At 42.9% G+C, this 16,656-nt stretch overlaps 1 protein-coding gene across 1 annotated transcript in view; it reads left to right on the plus strand.

Annotated features, from left to right (window-relative positions):
* The window catches only part of LOC108902125 (cadherin-22), a 134,963-nt gene that overhangs the window by 66,788 nt on the left and 51,519 nt on the right, over positions 1 to 16,656 (plus strand). Inside the window, exons 3-4 of the mRNA XM_018703869.2 lie at positions 2,524 to 3,632; positions 12,754 to 13,048. Coding sequence (XP_018559385.1) covers positions 3,402 to 3,632; positions 12,754 to 13,048 — 526 coding nt within the window. The 5' untranslated portion in view covers positions 2,524 to 3,401. The remainder of the gene's footprint in view (positions 1 to 2,523; positions 3,633 to 12,753; positions 13,049 to 16,656) is intronic.

Raw genomic sequence — 16,656 nt, forward strand, 5'->3', positions numbered from 1 at the left:
GTGGTTTGCCTCATCAAGCTGCTTTGCATCCTGAAATATTTCTTCTAACTCTTTGAGCTTGGATGGCAGTTAAGGATACCTAATTCTAACAACAGTAGTTGTTGCTCCAAAGATTAGGAGCTCCTCCTCTGCTGAGTGGAACCACAGAAAGAGCTTCAGTCTGACCGAGCCACTCAGACTCAGACCTGAGCAGATGGTGGAGAAGCAGGTTTCATATCTGCGAGGGATTACTAACCCCGGGAGTTCTTTGCATCTCTGGTGTAAGGCAACGCAGCAGACAGGTGACAGTCTGTGTGACTTTTGTAGACAGATAGCCAAAAACTTGGCTTACAGCGAGTGTGGAACTGGAGACTCAGAAATGTTGGAACTTGCTCTTAAACATCACAGTGGAGTTGGTGTGGCTGCACAGAGACACAGCTCTGCCTCAGCTGAGAATGATAATAGTGTGTCATCCCTACTGCCAGGCAGCATGGTTTGGCCATCATCCTCTGTGGGGGCAAGTGCTGGATCTTAGAGAGGGGCACAGGGCAGTCAGAAGAGTCCAGTCACATTCTGTCTCAGTGCTGTCAGAGCAAAACTCCATCTGAGGAGAATGCTGGAAAATAGGCCGATCACTGCCAACAAGCGCACTGAAGGCACACAGTGCACCATGGTGTTGGTCTGCCATGCCAATCAGTCCAGGGCACAAAGGGGAGAGTCTATCTATGCCGAGAGACGGCGTTATCCTCCACTGCTGAACTGTCTCTGTGGAGTTCAGAGTTGTTATGTCTGGTCCTGAAGGAGAGTGTGTGGGATATTGGGTCGGAGCAGCCATTTTCTGCACTGAAGGGTTGCTGGCAGGTTCTGGTTGATTGGAGGACATTTTAGTTTATGGTTCCTGTGGTCAGTACATTGGTATGTGTATAAACTTGCTAAACTAATGTTATTCCCATTAAAATGTACATGGTAAACATGATATCTGCTTAACATCAGTGTGTTAGTATTGTCTCTGACATTATGACTGCATCCTCACAGCTGCTAGCATGGCTGTAGACTCTTAAAAATCTGTCTGTCTTTCTTTCTCTTGAACTTGTCTAATTCAAGATTCAGGATTACTATCAGTCATCACATGATCTGATTGCTGCATGGATACTTGGCTGGATGTAGCACATCAGCCCCTGCATTACTCAACAGTATGCAGGGGCTGATGATGAACGACAGCATCGCCAGTATACTGTAGTGTGCATTACATGTATGTGTAAATCCCCATACAGTTCCTCCATTAATAACACCAACTGGTAACAACCAAGTGAACGAAGAGCTCTAAGCTGTTTAAGTTGTTCCTGAACTGTTTGCTCTGGAGATTGGACACCCCCAGAGCAGTTGGTTTCCAATACCACGGACATTGCCTTGACCAACAGTCTGAGAAGGAATTATTTCCGGAAGCTCCAAGCTTGCTACCGGGCAGGAGGAGAGCAAGATTAGAAGTCCTCTCCCAGTCGGCAGAAATACAATAGGTTAAACCACCTGCTGGCCTGAGGAGCTTTTCTTCCACTGGTGTTGCAATCTTCCTTTCTTGAGGTTGTAAGGCCAGAGACATACGAAATGTTAATGTTCCTCCTTTTTTGGTCATACGACTTGTGTTCTGAAAGTTTGAAAGAGACCATTAATCACACCCACAGCTAACCACAACGGTCTGTCTCATTCCCTCTTTTAGTCTTTCACTCATTATTTCATTTTTCAGTTCTGTCTTTGTTGTTTTGGTCTCGCCCTCTCTCATTTCACCCCCTCCCTCTGCCTCTCTGTCTCTGCCCTGTTAGCTCTGTCTTTCTGTGTAGCCTCTGTGCATGTTTCACAACAGCCAAGGACCGTATCTGCCCCCCCCATTGCTTTCCAGTGTTTGTCTGAAGTATTAGGGGGTTGTTGCCTCATTGGATAGAATTAATTGATTAATACTTTTATCCAATTAGTGCTCCCTCATGCAATTAATCAGCTGGCTGAGGTTAGGGCCGCTCCATCAGTCGGACGAATGGCAGACAGATGCTTTGGGTCTGGTGTGTGATGAACAATGACCTCCCTCTCTCCCTCTCTCCGTCTCTCCCAGTCTTTCCCTCCTCTCTACCTCCTATTTTCCACACACCTGGTTTCCTGTCCTCGTTTCACTGTTTTTTCATTGCTCTCCAGCTCACAGCACATTGTTAGAATTCTTGCTGAACACAAGAATCGCTGGTGGAAAACAGTTTCCTCCGGATAATCCCAACAAAACCAACACATTATGGGCTGTGTGGCTCAGAACACACAGAGGTAAATGAAAGGCAAGATGAACAGAAAGTGGGTGTTAGAGGATGTTTTTTTTATTTTCCTTTATTTGCTGTTAAAATGACAGAACATGAGCTATTTGGGGCTGGTAAAAATGATACCATTCTAAACCCCTGGCTGATTTGGATACTCCGATGACCTTTAAAAGTATCAAGTAGAAAATATTGCCAGATTCCAGCTTAAATTGCAATTATGATAACAGAAATTCTCCTCTCTGTTTTACAGGTTTGTCCTTTTCCTGCCTTTATATCGCTGATGGAGCTGTGAGGATGGCCAAAGAAATACCATAGAACCTTTGAAGAATGAACTTTCCAAACCACTGGATTGTTCTGGAGGGAAAAGCCAACGAAGATCAAACAAAATCACCCACAGTAAAATCAGCTGACCTTTTCTCATTTCAAGGATTCTGCTTCAGGAGCCAAGGCCAGTCGTGACTTTTTAAGGACCTTGACTACAGAGGACTTTTCTTGGGGAAAAAGGTTCTAGAGAATAACTTTTGGGCAGCTTAGTATTAAACCACCTGAAACACGCACCAACTGTTTTAAGTGACATGGCCAGAAGTGAAATCAGAAGCAAACAACAAAGACAGGAACGGATGGAGACCATTGCTCTTGAGAGGCGTGTTCCTCAGTGCCATTATATCCCTGTCTCCTCCCAGCTCCCCCACTGATCACTGAGCCAGTCTAGAAAAATCTGTTGCTGTTTCCTCCAGAAATTCAGCTTGAAAAACGCTTAGCAGAGTCTTTTTGTTTGTTACTGTAGGTCATACTTTGAACTCTGTGAGGTGGGGAAGATACTATAAAAAGAATCAGAATGACTGACCATGTTACAGTACAAACAGCTACTCTGCAGGTGGTAGGAATCCAATATGCTCAGTGACCTTCCTTGTATTCAGCAGATAACTTCAGATTGATTCGTGATCCCATGGATTAACTTTCAAGTTCTCACACAAAGACCTTTTAATTTTGCCCTGGTGGAGTTTTATTTGATACAAAACTACAAGTGAAAAACTCTTCCTGTCTGCATGTATCTTTTATATTACATGTAGACCCAGGTTGGATATCTCTGTCTTTTTTTTTCTTTTTCTTCTGTTTTTAATCGAAATGGCTCCGTCTTGGACAGCAGGAGCTTGGACACTGTTGGCAGCATTGGGTCTTCTTAGCTGCTGTAGTTTTGGCTGGTGTGAGGCCTCAAGGACTAGTGGTTCAACCACGGGAGGGAATGGATCAGAGCAAGGACCCTCATCACTTGAACGAGTTAAGCGAGGATGGGTGTGGAACCAGTTCTTTGTGGTGGAGGAATACACGGGCACAGAGCCATTATATGTAGGAAAGGTAAGACTTAAGTATCTTAAGAAGAGCTTTGTGAATAAACATTCATTCCTTGAGCTGCTTTTGAAAAGAAAAAAAATATTAATAGCATGACAGCCTCAGGATGCAGTTAAAATTCAGTCAAGACAAACTCAAGGCTAACTAAGTAACTGACATTACTCCAGACAATGTTCAAAGGGATTTTGCATGAGAAATTTCCAAGTTGTAGTTAAGTGAGTGCAGATTTCTGCACGCTTTTGTCATCAGGATGCATATATTATCAGTAAGAAGCTTGCCCAGTCACATCACCTCCACATAGCAGCAGACATTTTTATAATGAGCAGAATTAAAGTCCAGATCAGTTCCTTCCTGGTGAAAATTAGTCTTGTCCTTGAGGAGCAGAGCTGTAAATATACAGGTCTAAAATATAAATATACAGCAACACAAACATGCCTCCAAGGACAGACATTTGTTTAGAGACTGATTTACTGTTATAGGAGATACACAAATTCTTGTCAGAATACTTGTAGTGATGCACACAAGTCATTTTAGACCATAATAAAATCTCTGCAGTTAGTGTGCAGTTGCTGTACTACTCATACTACAGTGAAATGGGTTTCCATTATGATTATCTCCTGCTATATTTACCTACTGAAGGGATTCACAAGGTTACATTGAGTTAGTCATATTTTATAATGTATAAGTGTTTCTAGACTGACTGCCCCTCACAAAAAGACCCAGAATAACCCAGTTTACAAAACAGGAACTTATGATCTGGAAGAAGTTCTGATTAGAGCTTTGGTTAATTTTTTTTTTTTTAAAGGTCAAAGTGAAAGCTCAGCTGCTGTAAGTCAAAGGTGTTTGTGAACTTCAGATGCAAATTGTTGCTGCAATTTCACAGATTGACATGACCTCATGACCACAGCTTTAACTGAGCCACCCCTCTCACCTCAGGGACAAAGGTTCATTTGGAGCCAGAGCATTGCTAAACAGACAGCAGCACAAAAAACGTACTTCTATTCAACTAGAATTTCATACTTCAGAGTCCTTGAGGTCAAGACCATGATGGTTTAAGAATGAGAAGAGATAAAGAACAAGCTCTGAGAGATGCTATATCTAAAAAAATAAAACTATTGATGTTGAGAGTTAAAAATTTAAAGTACTAAATTTCAGTTTTTCACTAATGTTGTGTGGTATTCTTTAGCTACAGCAGGAATGGCACACATGAGGTCTCATACAACTGAAGAGAGAGAAGCTGCTGTTTTTAGAGGAGATTGCACCTTCAGCTGTCAGTAGTTCTGTAGCTCCTGGAGTCATTGTGGTTTTAACTTTTGTTTGACTCCTACGTTCTTGTTCCTGTTTTCATCTGATGATCGGAGCCTCGTTGTTCTCTTATCCACTCTGCTTTGTTGTGCTGTTGAGTCCATGAAAACAGTAGAGGGCAAGTGGCTACTCACAAACTGGGTACTTCCTGCTGATGCTTCAAATGAAAAGCTTTCCAAATGTGAACCACTGGAACAGCTTGTTGTGGAGCAGCTATGCTAAGTTTTGACTTTAAAATGATACATACTGCAAAGAGAGTTTGGCCCTGACTGTCTGAACCTGCTCTACATCTAGATGTGGATTTTTGCATATTTTTGCTGTCAGCTTTACCTGAAGACATATGAACCGAAACAAGAGGTGATAAGCAATCACTGTGAGCTATAAACCTCCACCACATCATCAGCTGCCTCTTTACTATGCATATTTATCCTGTGCATACTTATCCCCATCACAGGATGAATCACAAGCTCCAATCATCTGTTGATATACAGAACCTCTACAGTACAGACTAAAGAAAGCTTTGTATCACTTTGTTAAACAGTAATTTAACTCATCCACTATTCAACTAAATCCTACTACTACTAACTAAAGTAATTCTATTTCACTTTGGACTTAAGATCTAGGAACCATTTTAGGAACCTTTCAACAACTTTACCTGCTCTTCCACCAGAGAAATCTGATCTGTGATCACCCCGGGCAGAGTTTACTGTGCAGACAGTTTCTCACTGGTCAAACACACAGTAGCTTCATTCACAGGCAACAAGAGACTAAGCAACAAAACTTTAATATCTGATTGTATCATTGTGTTTATCTACTAAACCAAATATAACTAGCTCATAACTAGATCATAGCTTTATTGAAGCCTGACTCTTTCTTCTCTGCATCCGGTAATTACACCCAGTCTGTGCTGTTGTGCTTCTGTGTGTGAAAACTGTGTTCAAACATTACTCTTATTTTTTAATTCATTATCAGAGCAATTTGTTGTCCAGTCTTCACCGCTTGCTAGATGCAGTAGAAACACACACAATGTGCAAAAGAGTCTCCTCAGTCCCACTTTAGCTCCTGTGCCTCTTTAGTTCCCTCAACTATTTTGTAAGAAAGCAGATTACTCAGTGATGACAGCCTCAGCGGCATCCTTCTCTTTGATATTGAGGACAATGTCTTGACACCAGAGATGTGATTATTGAATGTTATTTTTCTAATGTAATGACAGACAATGAGTATATGTCAAATCAAATCTGTTTGCAAATCATCTCTTCTGCCACGTGTGCATTTGGGAATATTTCCCCTCGTCTTTTTTTCCTCTTCTCATTCACAACCCATTCGTCAGCTGTTTCTCAGATGAACCTCAGTGAGCTGATGAGAGTGGACAGCATGTACGATTCGATTGCCTTACATAGGACATGATATGAAAAGACGGCATATTAATGCAGACAGCATGAGACTCAGCGATGAGTCACACACATCAATCATGTGATCCCCATTGTTTCTAATCATTTAGACATGGCAATTGACCAGCTAATATTGGATCTGCATATATTGATCTCTCTATTCTTACAAATGAATGTAGATGTTCTCCTCAGCAGAGCTTGGTGTTACAGAATAATTATCCTTTGGCTATTATTTATCTACCATTGTGATTGTGCTGCATCCCTGCTGGTAAGACCGACAACAAAGCCAACAGGCAGCACTGTCTGTGTGCTGGGAGACAGGGAGATAGGACAGAGAGGAACCGAGTGATCCATGAAGAGGGGAATGAAGGAAGAGGGGACACTGCAGAGGGAGAGAGGGAACGAAGAGGCTTCACACACCGGCTCGTGATTCATTACAGGACAGGGGCCAGAGGAGCCAGTGAACTGATGTAAAAGGGTTGAAGGAGCTGGGGGGAGTGACACAGCAGGAGTGAGAGGAGAGATGACTTTATTAATAAAATTAAAGTTAAAGTTATTGCACTTCATGTGACCTGTGCACCGGCCAGCGCTATCAGTACTGTTAATGGTGTGTGTGTGTGTGTGTGTGTGTGTGTGTGTGTGTGTGTGTGTGTGTGTGTGTGTGTGCGTGCGTGTCTGTCACACAGCTGCTGGATTTTTGGTATCAACACTTTAATTTGAGCGGTGGAGGATTAAAGCCAAGCGGTGTGCCTCTGTACCGGATAATTGCAACAAGCTTTTTTCCTCTCTCTTTTTTTTCCATATTACTTTACCCCAACTCAGCAAACTTGCCAAGCTTGCTCTGTCTCACACTGTGGCTGCCACTACTCTGCTAATGAAATCAGATTTACCAATAAAATGATCACTCACATGACATTACACTGGCAGCTGTGGTCAGTACATTTAGATAATGAATCCTTGTGGACTTAAATGATCTGACAACTGTATTTTTTTCTTTCCAACCGCTCCTCAAAAACGTGTTGTAATGAAAGGAAATGGGAAGTTTACTTTAGTGTGAGACAGACTTGCTGTTGAGCCCAGATAATCCTAAATGGCTGTTGTTAAAGGTAGTAAACGAGGTAAAAATGACACATTTTTTCGGTCTTCGGTTGTGTTGCTCTCTCTCCTCAATTTTGACGAAAGCTCTCAGACATAAATCCATTGTGTGTGTGTGTGTGTGAGAGTTGGACTATGTGTGTAAGATGTGCACATGCTTTTATATTCCAGTAACAACAAGAGCACAGTTCAAGGGTTTTCTGTGTAGTTTCACAGTGTTTTTTCAGCGCTCTGGTCTTTATGGATGTATCTGGCCGAGCCTTGCTGATACCATTTCAGCTTGAACAGTGGAAAAAAAGTGCTGTCCAAGATGCTTCTTTGTCCCTTTCTAACTGTTGGCATTCAACTTGAAGCCAAATGAAACAGATGGCCTCATCTTTTTTCTTCACCAAAATGTCTACATCCCTCTGAAGGAAATCAGTTTGATTTATGGTGTATTGGCGTTTGGCTGCAGCAGGTTTGGTGCACTGTTGAACACACAGTATAATCCTCAGTGAGTTGTAGTTTTTTATTGGTTGTCTTGTTTTCTGAAGTTTGAAGTGAAAAAAGTTGTTCAAAGACTTTTTAATCTTTTAAAGATTTTCCTGATGTCGTATGAGATGTACCTGAGAGATGTTTGGTGGCATAATGTCGATGCTGTGTGTGTTTCTGGATGAGAGGAAAAAGAGTTTGGTCATGGACACAGACAATCAGACAACAAAATGCACATACTACGCCTGTTAAAGTAATTCTCCTCGTTGTAATGATCCAAGCTATAATTAGTCAGATCTGAGTCCAGTTGTAACGACAACACACAGCTCTCATCAGAGAGGAACAGAAGAGCTCAACATCGCTGGGATGGAGAAAACAGGAACTGTGGAGCTGTGGGACACGCTGTTTTAAAGAACCATACTCTTAGTTTGCTTCATCAGCTTCTGAAATTTTTTTTAAATACTATTTTAAACACTGTTTTTACCACGCTGCTGTATGTGGCTCTCTGTGCCCCCCCCATGGTCTGTACCCTTCCTTCCCTGTAGCTGTCTCCACCTAGCCTGTCTCTGATACAGTCACCTTGTTAACACTTTGAAGCTGTTAAGATCAGAGAGCTTGACAAGCTGCAGTGAAATGTGGCAGGCCTACTCCTGATTACACAGACTTAAATATAAGACAGCCAATTTGCTCCTGCTTTGAAACCCTCAATAAACCAAGGATTCAGTGCAGCCCACGTTTCCACTATCTCCACTGCAAATGTAAAATCCTGCTCCGCAAATGTCTCACTATTCTGTTCTGTCCTACTCTTAAGCTTGTCATTAGAACATGCCACTCACTGGTTGTTCAGAAGTTTTCAGTGTCTAATAGTCAGTATTTTTAACATCTCAAACTGCTCTGTCAAACATTTACTCAGAGGTTGTTTGTGCTTTTAATGTACAAACTCAAAAGAGCTGACTACCAAATAAGAAGCAAACTTTCCGTCACCACATGTGAGTCATGTGTCATCCCCCTCAGCAGGTTCGCCTACAGTGACAGCCAGACACTTTGTTATGACCCAGAGGTGAACCTGACAGGGCATCAACAACCTCACTCTCCCCTGAGTCACCCTACAGCCCTCCACTGTAAACCCCACAGCATTCCTATCTGCTGCTTGTTCAAAGTTTAACTTAAGCCAGACACTGAATCATAATAACTGAAGCTGCTGTGACAAAGTCACATTTTAACTAAGTTGTGATTTTTTCAATCAGTCATGTCCCTGTGCCATGTGCAGGTTGAGACTGTTATTGGTCGCTGTAGTCACTCTTCATACCGGCCATGAAGAAAATTCAGCTGAAGCTAATATGAAGCTTCAGCAGTTTGAGCCAAATGAAGGTGCAACCAGTAACTTGTTCACTGTGGGAACACGAGTATAGTGTTTGTAACCCCCCCCCCCCCCACCACCAAAAAAAAAAAAAAGAAAAAAAAACTTACACCTGTAGCTGTATTCTTCATGGCTGTTGTAGCAGTCCAATAATCATTACATTTATTGTAACACTGCCATGGATTCAGTGAGTTATGATGTCAGCTAAAACTTGTATTATATATTTCTTTACATTTTGGCTAATTAGCTTTATAAAAGGATGCTGAATTAGCTATTAGCTATTAAAGTACCTTAATTTCCTCCATGAGCTGTATTTTCACAGCCTCTGCTGCAGATCCCCCTGCTGACTGTGTTGATAAGCTGGCCAAATCGACGGGCCAAAAGACAATAATTAACTTCCCATTGTTTTTAACCCGTCCCTTTCACCTCATGTAGTATTTTACCTCCTGTCTGTCCCTGCTATGCTTCCCCTGCAACTCTCCTGCCTCCCTCTGGGGAGACATGCCTCACACTGGGTTATCAGAATGACACACAAAAAATCTAACTCTGTCAGTTAATGTGAAACTCAAATTGTTCTTTAAAATGGCAAATTGTGATCGGTGGTGATCCATTCTCACTGTTGAAAAAAGTATCGGCTGTAGAAATTTCTCAAACTGCAGATTTCCTCCGCTTCTCTGCTGTCCATCCATCTGCTCAGTGTGTGCCAAATACTCACAGTTGTACTAGCTGCGTCCTCACAGATGGAAGTGAATTATCAGACCAGAGTGGTCTCCTGAGGTCCTGTGTGCGTTTTGATACTTCTTTGCTGTGAAAATGGGTCACTGCTGGGGTCGGTTGTTTGTGACTGAACTCAAGCTGAGCGATGTGAGCGAGCTGTTACCTGTCAATGTGGAAACTACAAACTTTTTATGACCACCTCTCCAGGCTGCGGGGGCACTGTTTGATCATCAAAAGCTAGATTTTGTGTGGAGTATCGATTTAACATTTATGGTGTTTTTGTGGGTCTGCATGTGTATGTTTTTTGGTGTTTTCACCCCTCTCTCAATACCACTGACCAGGGCAATAAAACACACAACATGAAAGCCCGAACACCACACTAGCCCAACAGACGTAGATGCTACATTGTGAGGAGAGTTCCTGCTTTCTCCATCTTTATCTCATGTAAATTTGTTGGCGGTACGTTTGCACTCCTGGTTATTTTTTGCTAAGCGAGTGACGTCCTGGCTCTGACCTTTAGTTTGCAGAGAACAACTTAGCTAAGCCTAGTGTGTGTGTTTTTCAAGCTGCCAACTTGAATCACTCCAGTGAAGATAGACTGACAGACGGATGGGTATATCCAGCCTGAGGGGGGAGAAATAGCATCATCCCAACAGAATGATGAACTCACTGTGTGTGTGTGTGTGTGTGTGTGTGTGTGTGTGTGTGTGTGTGTGTGCGTGCGTGTGCGTGTGTGTTTGTGCAAACACGCATAGTAGGTAGGTGTGTGCGGCTGGGTGGGCACATGTATGGCAGGTAGGGACTCACATGCACGGTGCCAACATTTGTGCAATTGAATTAACACATGATGACAACATTTGACGCACATTCATGAGCTTACAATCTGATTTAGAAACACACAGAGAGGGTAAGACAGAGAGAGAGAGTCTTGGGGAAACGTATCCAGTGGCACATGAGTATTCACACTTTTATTGGATAGCTCTCACAGTTTGGACCAACGAAACTTCTTTTATTATAACTGAAATATTGATACCGCCAAAATATCCGGCAGTATATTTTCTCTTACTCTTCATGTATTTGTCTTCAGGATGATTCAGAATGGTGAGAAAAGGCAAAAACAGATAAAAAGGGAGGGGAAAATGGATGAGGGAAGCAATATCAAGGCACAGGCTTGCATTATTCCACGGTTTTACGACAAATACTTAATGAAAACCCCCGCGAGGGTGATAGGAGCCTGTATTTAATTAAGCCTTAATAAAATATTAACCAGGGAGGCCAGGGCGATTTCCCCTCTTCCCTGGTCTGCTCAGTAGATTGAACCACAGTTACACTGCATAGACAGCTCTGAATTATAATTTCAGATGGAAGGTGAGTGAGAGAGAGAGAGGGAGCAGGTCTAAAGAGCCAAAGGGGAGGTTGGGATGGGGGACTGATGCTACTCCTACTGCTGCCTCTGGAATGTCTTCTAATCACATTACAGGGAAATATAGCTCTGATTTATAAGGGCTCTTTTAAGTTCACTTTTCAGCCCCGGCACCTCTATGTCTCTACCTTTAACAATCTTTGAAATGACTTTGATCTCCTAATTTGGGCGTCACATCCTGTGAAGGGCACAATGTGCAGAAAAGGTGTAAATCATCACTAGAACTCTGGTGTCTTTTTTTTCCCCATGACATCGGTGATGGCTGCTCTATAGGGAGCTCAGAGACGGCCTTAAGCTAAAATTGCTGCTGGGGAATAAGATAAGGGAAATGTACCAATTTCTTTTGGTCACGGCCGATGACCAAATGTCATTTTCTGACAAATATCAATTACACAAGCCATCAGTATTCACAGCGGCTCAAACTTAACAGGAACTTTGATGCAAAATGTGCAACAAATAATCTCAACTGGAACGGTCTGTGTTCCAGCCATCAGTGAAAGGAGCAGGCTCAGGTGTCATCAGGTGACCTAAGTCTAGCTGGTCATGTGATAACAAGTGGTTGAAGATCATAACCTCTGTCTCGGTTCAAAGATCATGTTTGCCATCAGATGTGAATGGAGCACTTGATCTTTCTCCAGCTGCTCTGACTCCGGGTCGATTACCTCTGTCCAGGTGAGACTGTGACCAGCTTGGGTCTGCTGAAGGAGTCTGCACGTTTCTTTTGGCCAGTGCATCCTGGCCTGCCTTCAAATGTACTCCCACTAAACACAGCGTTGGCCCAAATATAAGATGATCCTGAAGATACTAAACAGTAGAACTGGTGGGAAGGTTTTAAAAAAAACCTATTCAAAAGAAGGACCGTCTTCATCAATGAAAGTTTTTCTCTTGTAAAATGTGAGAACATAAATCCCACGTTCGTACTCTCACACTGTGCTGTCAGGCTCTTGAAGCAGTCAGGATGATTTTCTCTGGCTGTCAGCATTTTTCAGACTGTCTTTATGAGCTCCTCATTGTGGCTTCATGTGGCAGCAGTAATTCTTGGCTGTTTGACAGATGATTTGGTCTCAGGTCAGTTTCAGCAGTAAAGATGTTGTAATGCCTTCCACTCGCTTTCCTCCATGGCAGCAAAGTACGCCTCACAAACCATCAGAAACTCCTGTACATTGAACCAGGCAACATAAACACTTGACTAACAAGCTAGCCTAGCAATGTTACAGCCACAAACATCCCATAATGCAACATTCTCTGGAGGAACTGATGTCACACTGGTACTTTTCAGTTCAAAAAGAATGTCTGATGTTGTTAATATGTAAATGTCCAGTCCTTGAATATAACATGACCCTCAGTTCTTGTTTGACTTTACAGATCCACACAGACTCAGATGAAGGTGAGGGCAACATCAAGTACACCATCTCTGGAGAGGGGGCAGGCACCATCTTCATCATCGATGAGCTAACGGGAGACATCCACGCCACAGAGAGACTAGACCGTGAAGAGAAGGCCTTTTACACGCTTCGGGCTCAGGCCCGGGACCGGCTCTCCAACGACCCCCTGGAACCAGAGTCAGAGTTCGTCATTAAGGTCCAGGACATAAACGACAGTGAGCCCAAGTTCTTGGAGGGTCCTTACATCGGCAGTGTGGCGGAGCTGTCACCCATTGGTAAGGCAGGAAAAACATGTAGTGCAATCAGACTGGGACCATCTGGGTAGTAGTTTGAGGCTTTGAGCTCAGGATGGCCCAAAGGTGCACATACACTACAGAATTACCAGTTTTATTACAGCTATTTCCATGATGCATAAGTAGAGTCTATACATAATACTTTGTCCTGGGCTCAGGGGAAAGTAGAAAGTGCCAAATAGTGCAGTATGCTAAAAATCTCCCCCATAGTGGAGATGGAAATAGGAAAAGCAGACTGGAGATTCTAGATGAAAATAGATGTGCAGTCAGTGAATTCACTGTGGATGAGAGGGAAGTAGAAAGGTGACATGGACGTTTGAGGAGGATCCCCACATGGACTGTGTCAGAGCTGTGACCCGTAGGTAGCAATGAGATGGAAAATGAAGGAGACGGTGCAGGCATGTAAAGAAAGGAGAGGTAGACGAATTGCATTTCTCCCAGATGAGCTTTGTGGCTGTGTTCTGACACACTGTTATGAGGCAAATGATAAAGAGGGGAATAAGGGGGAGGGGGAGAAGAGGAGCGGGGGAGAGGTGCTTCAGAAGAACAGATAATGGTGAGAGTACAGCACATTTTCACACAGGCTTTTGACATTGAAACCACAATGCTTTTAATCTTGACAAACATGTTTGTATTGTGAGCAGCAGCATTAGCAGCACCCAATGGCTGCTTAAAATTGTCAGTGAAATGGAAAAGACAGGTGAATGGGGGAGTCAGGGGCTTCATTAGCATGGTATTAATGTCAAAGACGCAGCTGATGTTTCATAAACAAAATTCAGTGTAGCTGCCAAACCATATCACAATACCATGTGTGCTCAGACTGCTGTGTGTGATACCGGTATGTGCATTTGTGTGTGTGTCTACGTGTAGTAGAGGCGGGGGTGGGGGGGCTCTTGTTTGAGTGACTCCAGGAGTGGTGAAAAATGGAATAGCTCTTCTCTGTTCAAGCCTGATTAGAATTAATTCCTGCTTCCTCAGCCTCCTCCAAAACTATGGGCATTTCTGCCTACAATGCTCTCTGAATGGTGTGTGTGTGTGTGTGTGTGTGTGAGAGAGAGAGAGAGAGAGAGAGAGAGGCAGAGTGAGTGAGGGACAATGCAATGGAAAGGTAGCAAAAACAGGAGAAAGATAAAGAGAATAGAAATAATGCAGAGTTTTAGAAAAACAATGCAAAACCTCAGGAAGCAAGAGAGCTATTATCTCCTCGAGGAAGAGAGAGATGGAGTCATGGTGACCGAGCTTAGTTAATGTCAGTTAATGTAATCTTAATGATCAAGACCCTTCCACACTGACTGCCCCCCCTTGTTCAACCCTGTCGCACCTCATTCAAATTACACACTAAATGAGAGTGCAGTTCATGTTTTAAACATCGTCGTGGAACACTAGCCCTAATGAGGCAACAGCTACTGCTTAGCCAAGCATTCTCCTGCCCCGTCCCTGTTTCTTTCCACTGTTCTCCTGTTGAATATCAGCTAAGGCAAGCAGTATTTTTTTGGCATGTCAGTGATAAGGTCACAGGAACAATGACAATAACTAAAGGGAGTGAGAAGAAAAAAAAGGAAAAGGTGCCGGACAGAGCAGCGTGACTGCCACGTGTCTCTCAGCAGCTCATGGGTTTTTGCTCTTTGCTCATTTCCCTCCCACCACCTGTCTGAAGCTCAGCTCACACAGGAGGAGAATACCTCTTGTCTACAGGTTGAATTTGACCCTGACGAGTACTGCCTTTGTAACAAAAGCCTGGTAGAGCTTATTCCTCTTTGCCAGAGACCTCTGTTGTTGTTACAGTCACAGCAGTGAGCTACACTGAGAGACATGTCTCTGAATTATTATTGCATGAACATGGACACTGTTGTTTATTTTGGGTCAGTCCCACTCTCTCTGTCCTGCTGCTGGAAATACTTGCTGCAGGACCAAATGTGAACTCCTGTTTGAGGAGCATCTGCTAAAAACTACAGCACCCAGCTGTTTTTAGGAAATCACTCAGCCCTCTTTGAAAATGAAAGATAATTTTTAATCAGTTTTTACTGTCATCACTAAGAGCAGTGACAGTGCTGAGTGCCCCAGACAAAATAAATGGGCATGTCCAGAGGTGGGCTAAAATCATTGTTTGTATTTATTGGATTTATTTAGAAAAAGAGAATCACCAGCCTAATCCTTTAAGATAAAGTCTGAATATTTAGTTCATTTGTTTTTGTGACATGTCCCTATCTGTCTCAACACCATCCACAATTTAGTTTTAATGTAATGTTCCAGCTGTGAGTAGCTCCTCTGTTTCTTCTGAACACTGTAGCATTCAGTAACGTAATAACAGTAATAAGATGATGCTGACATTTTTAAGACTGTATCTTTAATTAGTTGTAGTTTTTTTCCTTTCTATATGCACCCTATACACTGAAAACCTGGTCAGAATCAGTACTTCTCGTGTAATTTGAACACAGCTCCTGTGATTTAAACCCGGGGTGTGTTTCATGCTGTGATGGAAGCAGGTTGCAGGCATTAGCTGCACCAGTGATACGCTCACTGTGCTGTTTTACGGCCAACCATACAGCGAAGTGCCTTGGAAAAACGTGAGGCCATAATAGTAAGAAAGTAATCAGTAGCCCGCTGCCTGAGGCATATTCATTTTTACTTATCACTCCTGTCATGTCTCCCAGTGCATGTCTTTGTCATAGCTTTACAGCCTTCATCCCTGCCTCCCCCTTTCTTTTTGCAGAGGCTTCCTCTGTCTGTCTGTCTGTCTGTCTGCCTGTCTGTTTAGCATCTCCTGCCAAAAATAACACTTGTGTACGTAGCCTGTTTGTTTTTCAGGGTTGGTTACCTCTAAAAAGGAAAAGAGAGGGCACATAAAGCAGGAGTAGGAAAGACGATGATGAAGTGCGAGGGCCTGAGCTCTGTGTTGTCCTGTGGAAATGCGCAGCTAATGAAATTGCAGCCTTAAATCAAATTTGTGCAGCATGGGTGATTGAATGTTGCTTTGAGAACCATGCATGTCTTTATGCTGAGCCAGAGGAGGGAACATGGATGGAGCCGCCTCTGCAGAATGCGAGCTGTGTCCTCTGACTCACAATGATACAGACTGTGAAAGATAGATTTAATGCAGCGTCTTGGTAGAGGACAACCTGGACTGAATGCAACAAAAACCAAACCTGGATCTGACTAGAAGACATTTCTTAGTACTGTTTAGTCTACAGATGCCAAAGTCTAGTTCATCCAAACTCAGACATCAGTGTGACCTACAGGTAAAGAGCTCTGACTGAGTTGTCGTGTTCTCTTGTATGTGGATTGGACTGGTCACTTGTCCCAGCTGAACACACGAGCAGCAGGTTGTGGAGATGAATGGATACGTGCTGTTGTCTGGTCAAAGAAACATCTTTATATTTGTGGGCAGATGCATAAATCTTACTCATATAGTGGTGCATTAGAGCAGCGAATCCTCCATCTGCCTTTGGCCTAATGTACAAATAATGCCTCTTGCATTAACAGTTTTAATTTATTACATGTTTCAGTGTTTTTCAGGTTTAAAGGAGATAAAGATGAATTGTACTGTGAAACCAAAAACTGTGCTTTATAGGTCTGTTTGATTAATGGAT

The sequence above is a fragment of the Lates calcarifer genome, linkage group LG12 (genome assembly GCF_001640805.2).
Source record: "Lates calcarifer isolate ASB-BC8 linkage group LG12, TLL_Latcal_v3, whole genome shotgun sequence".
Taxonomy (NCBI): Eukaryota; Metazoa; Chordata; class Actinopteri; family Centropomidae; genus Lates; species Lates calcarifer.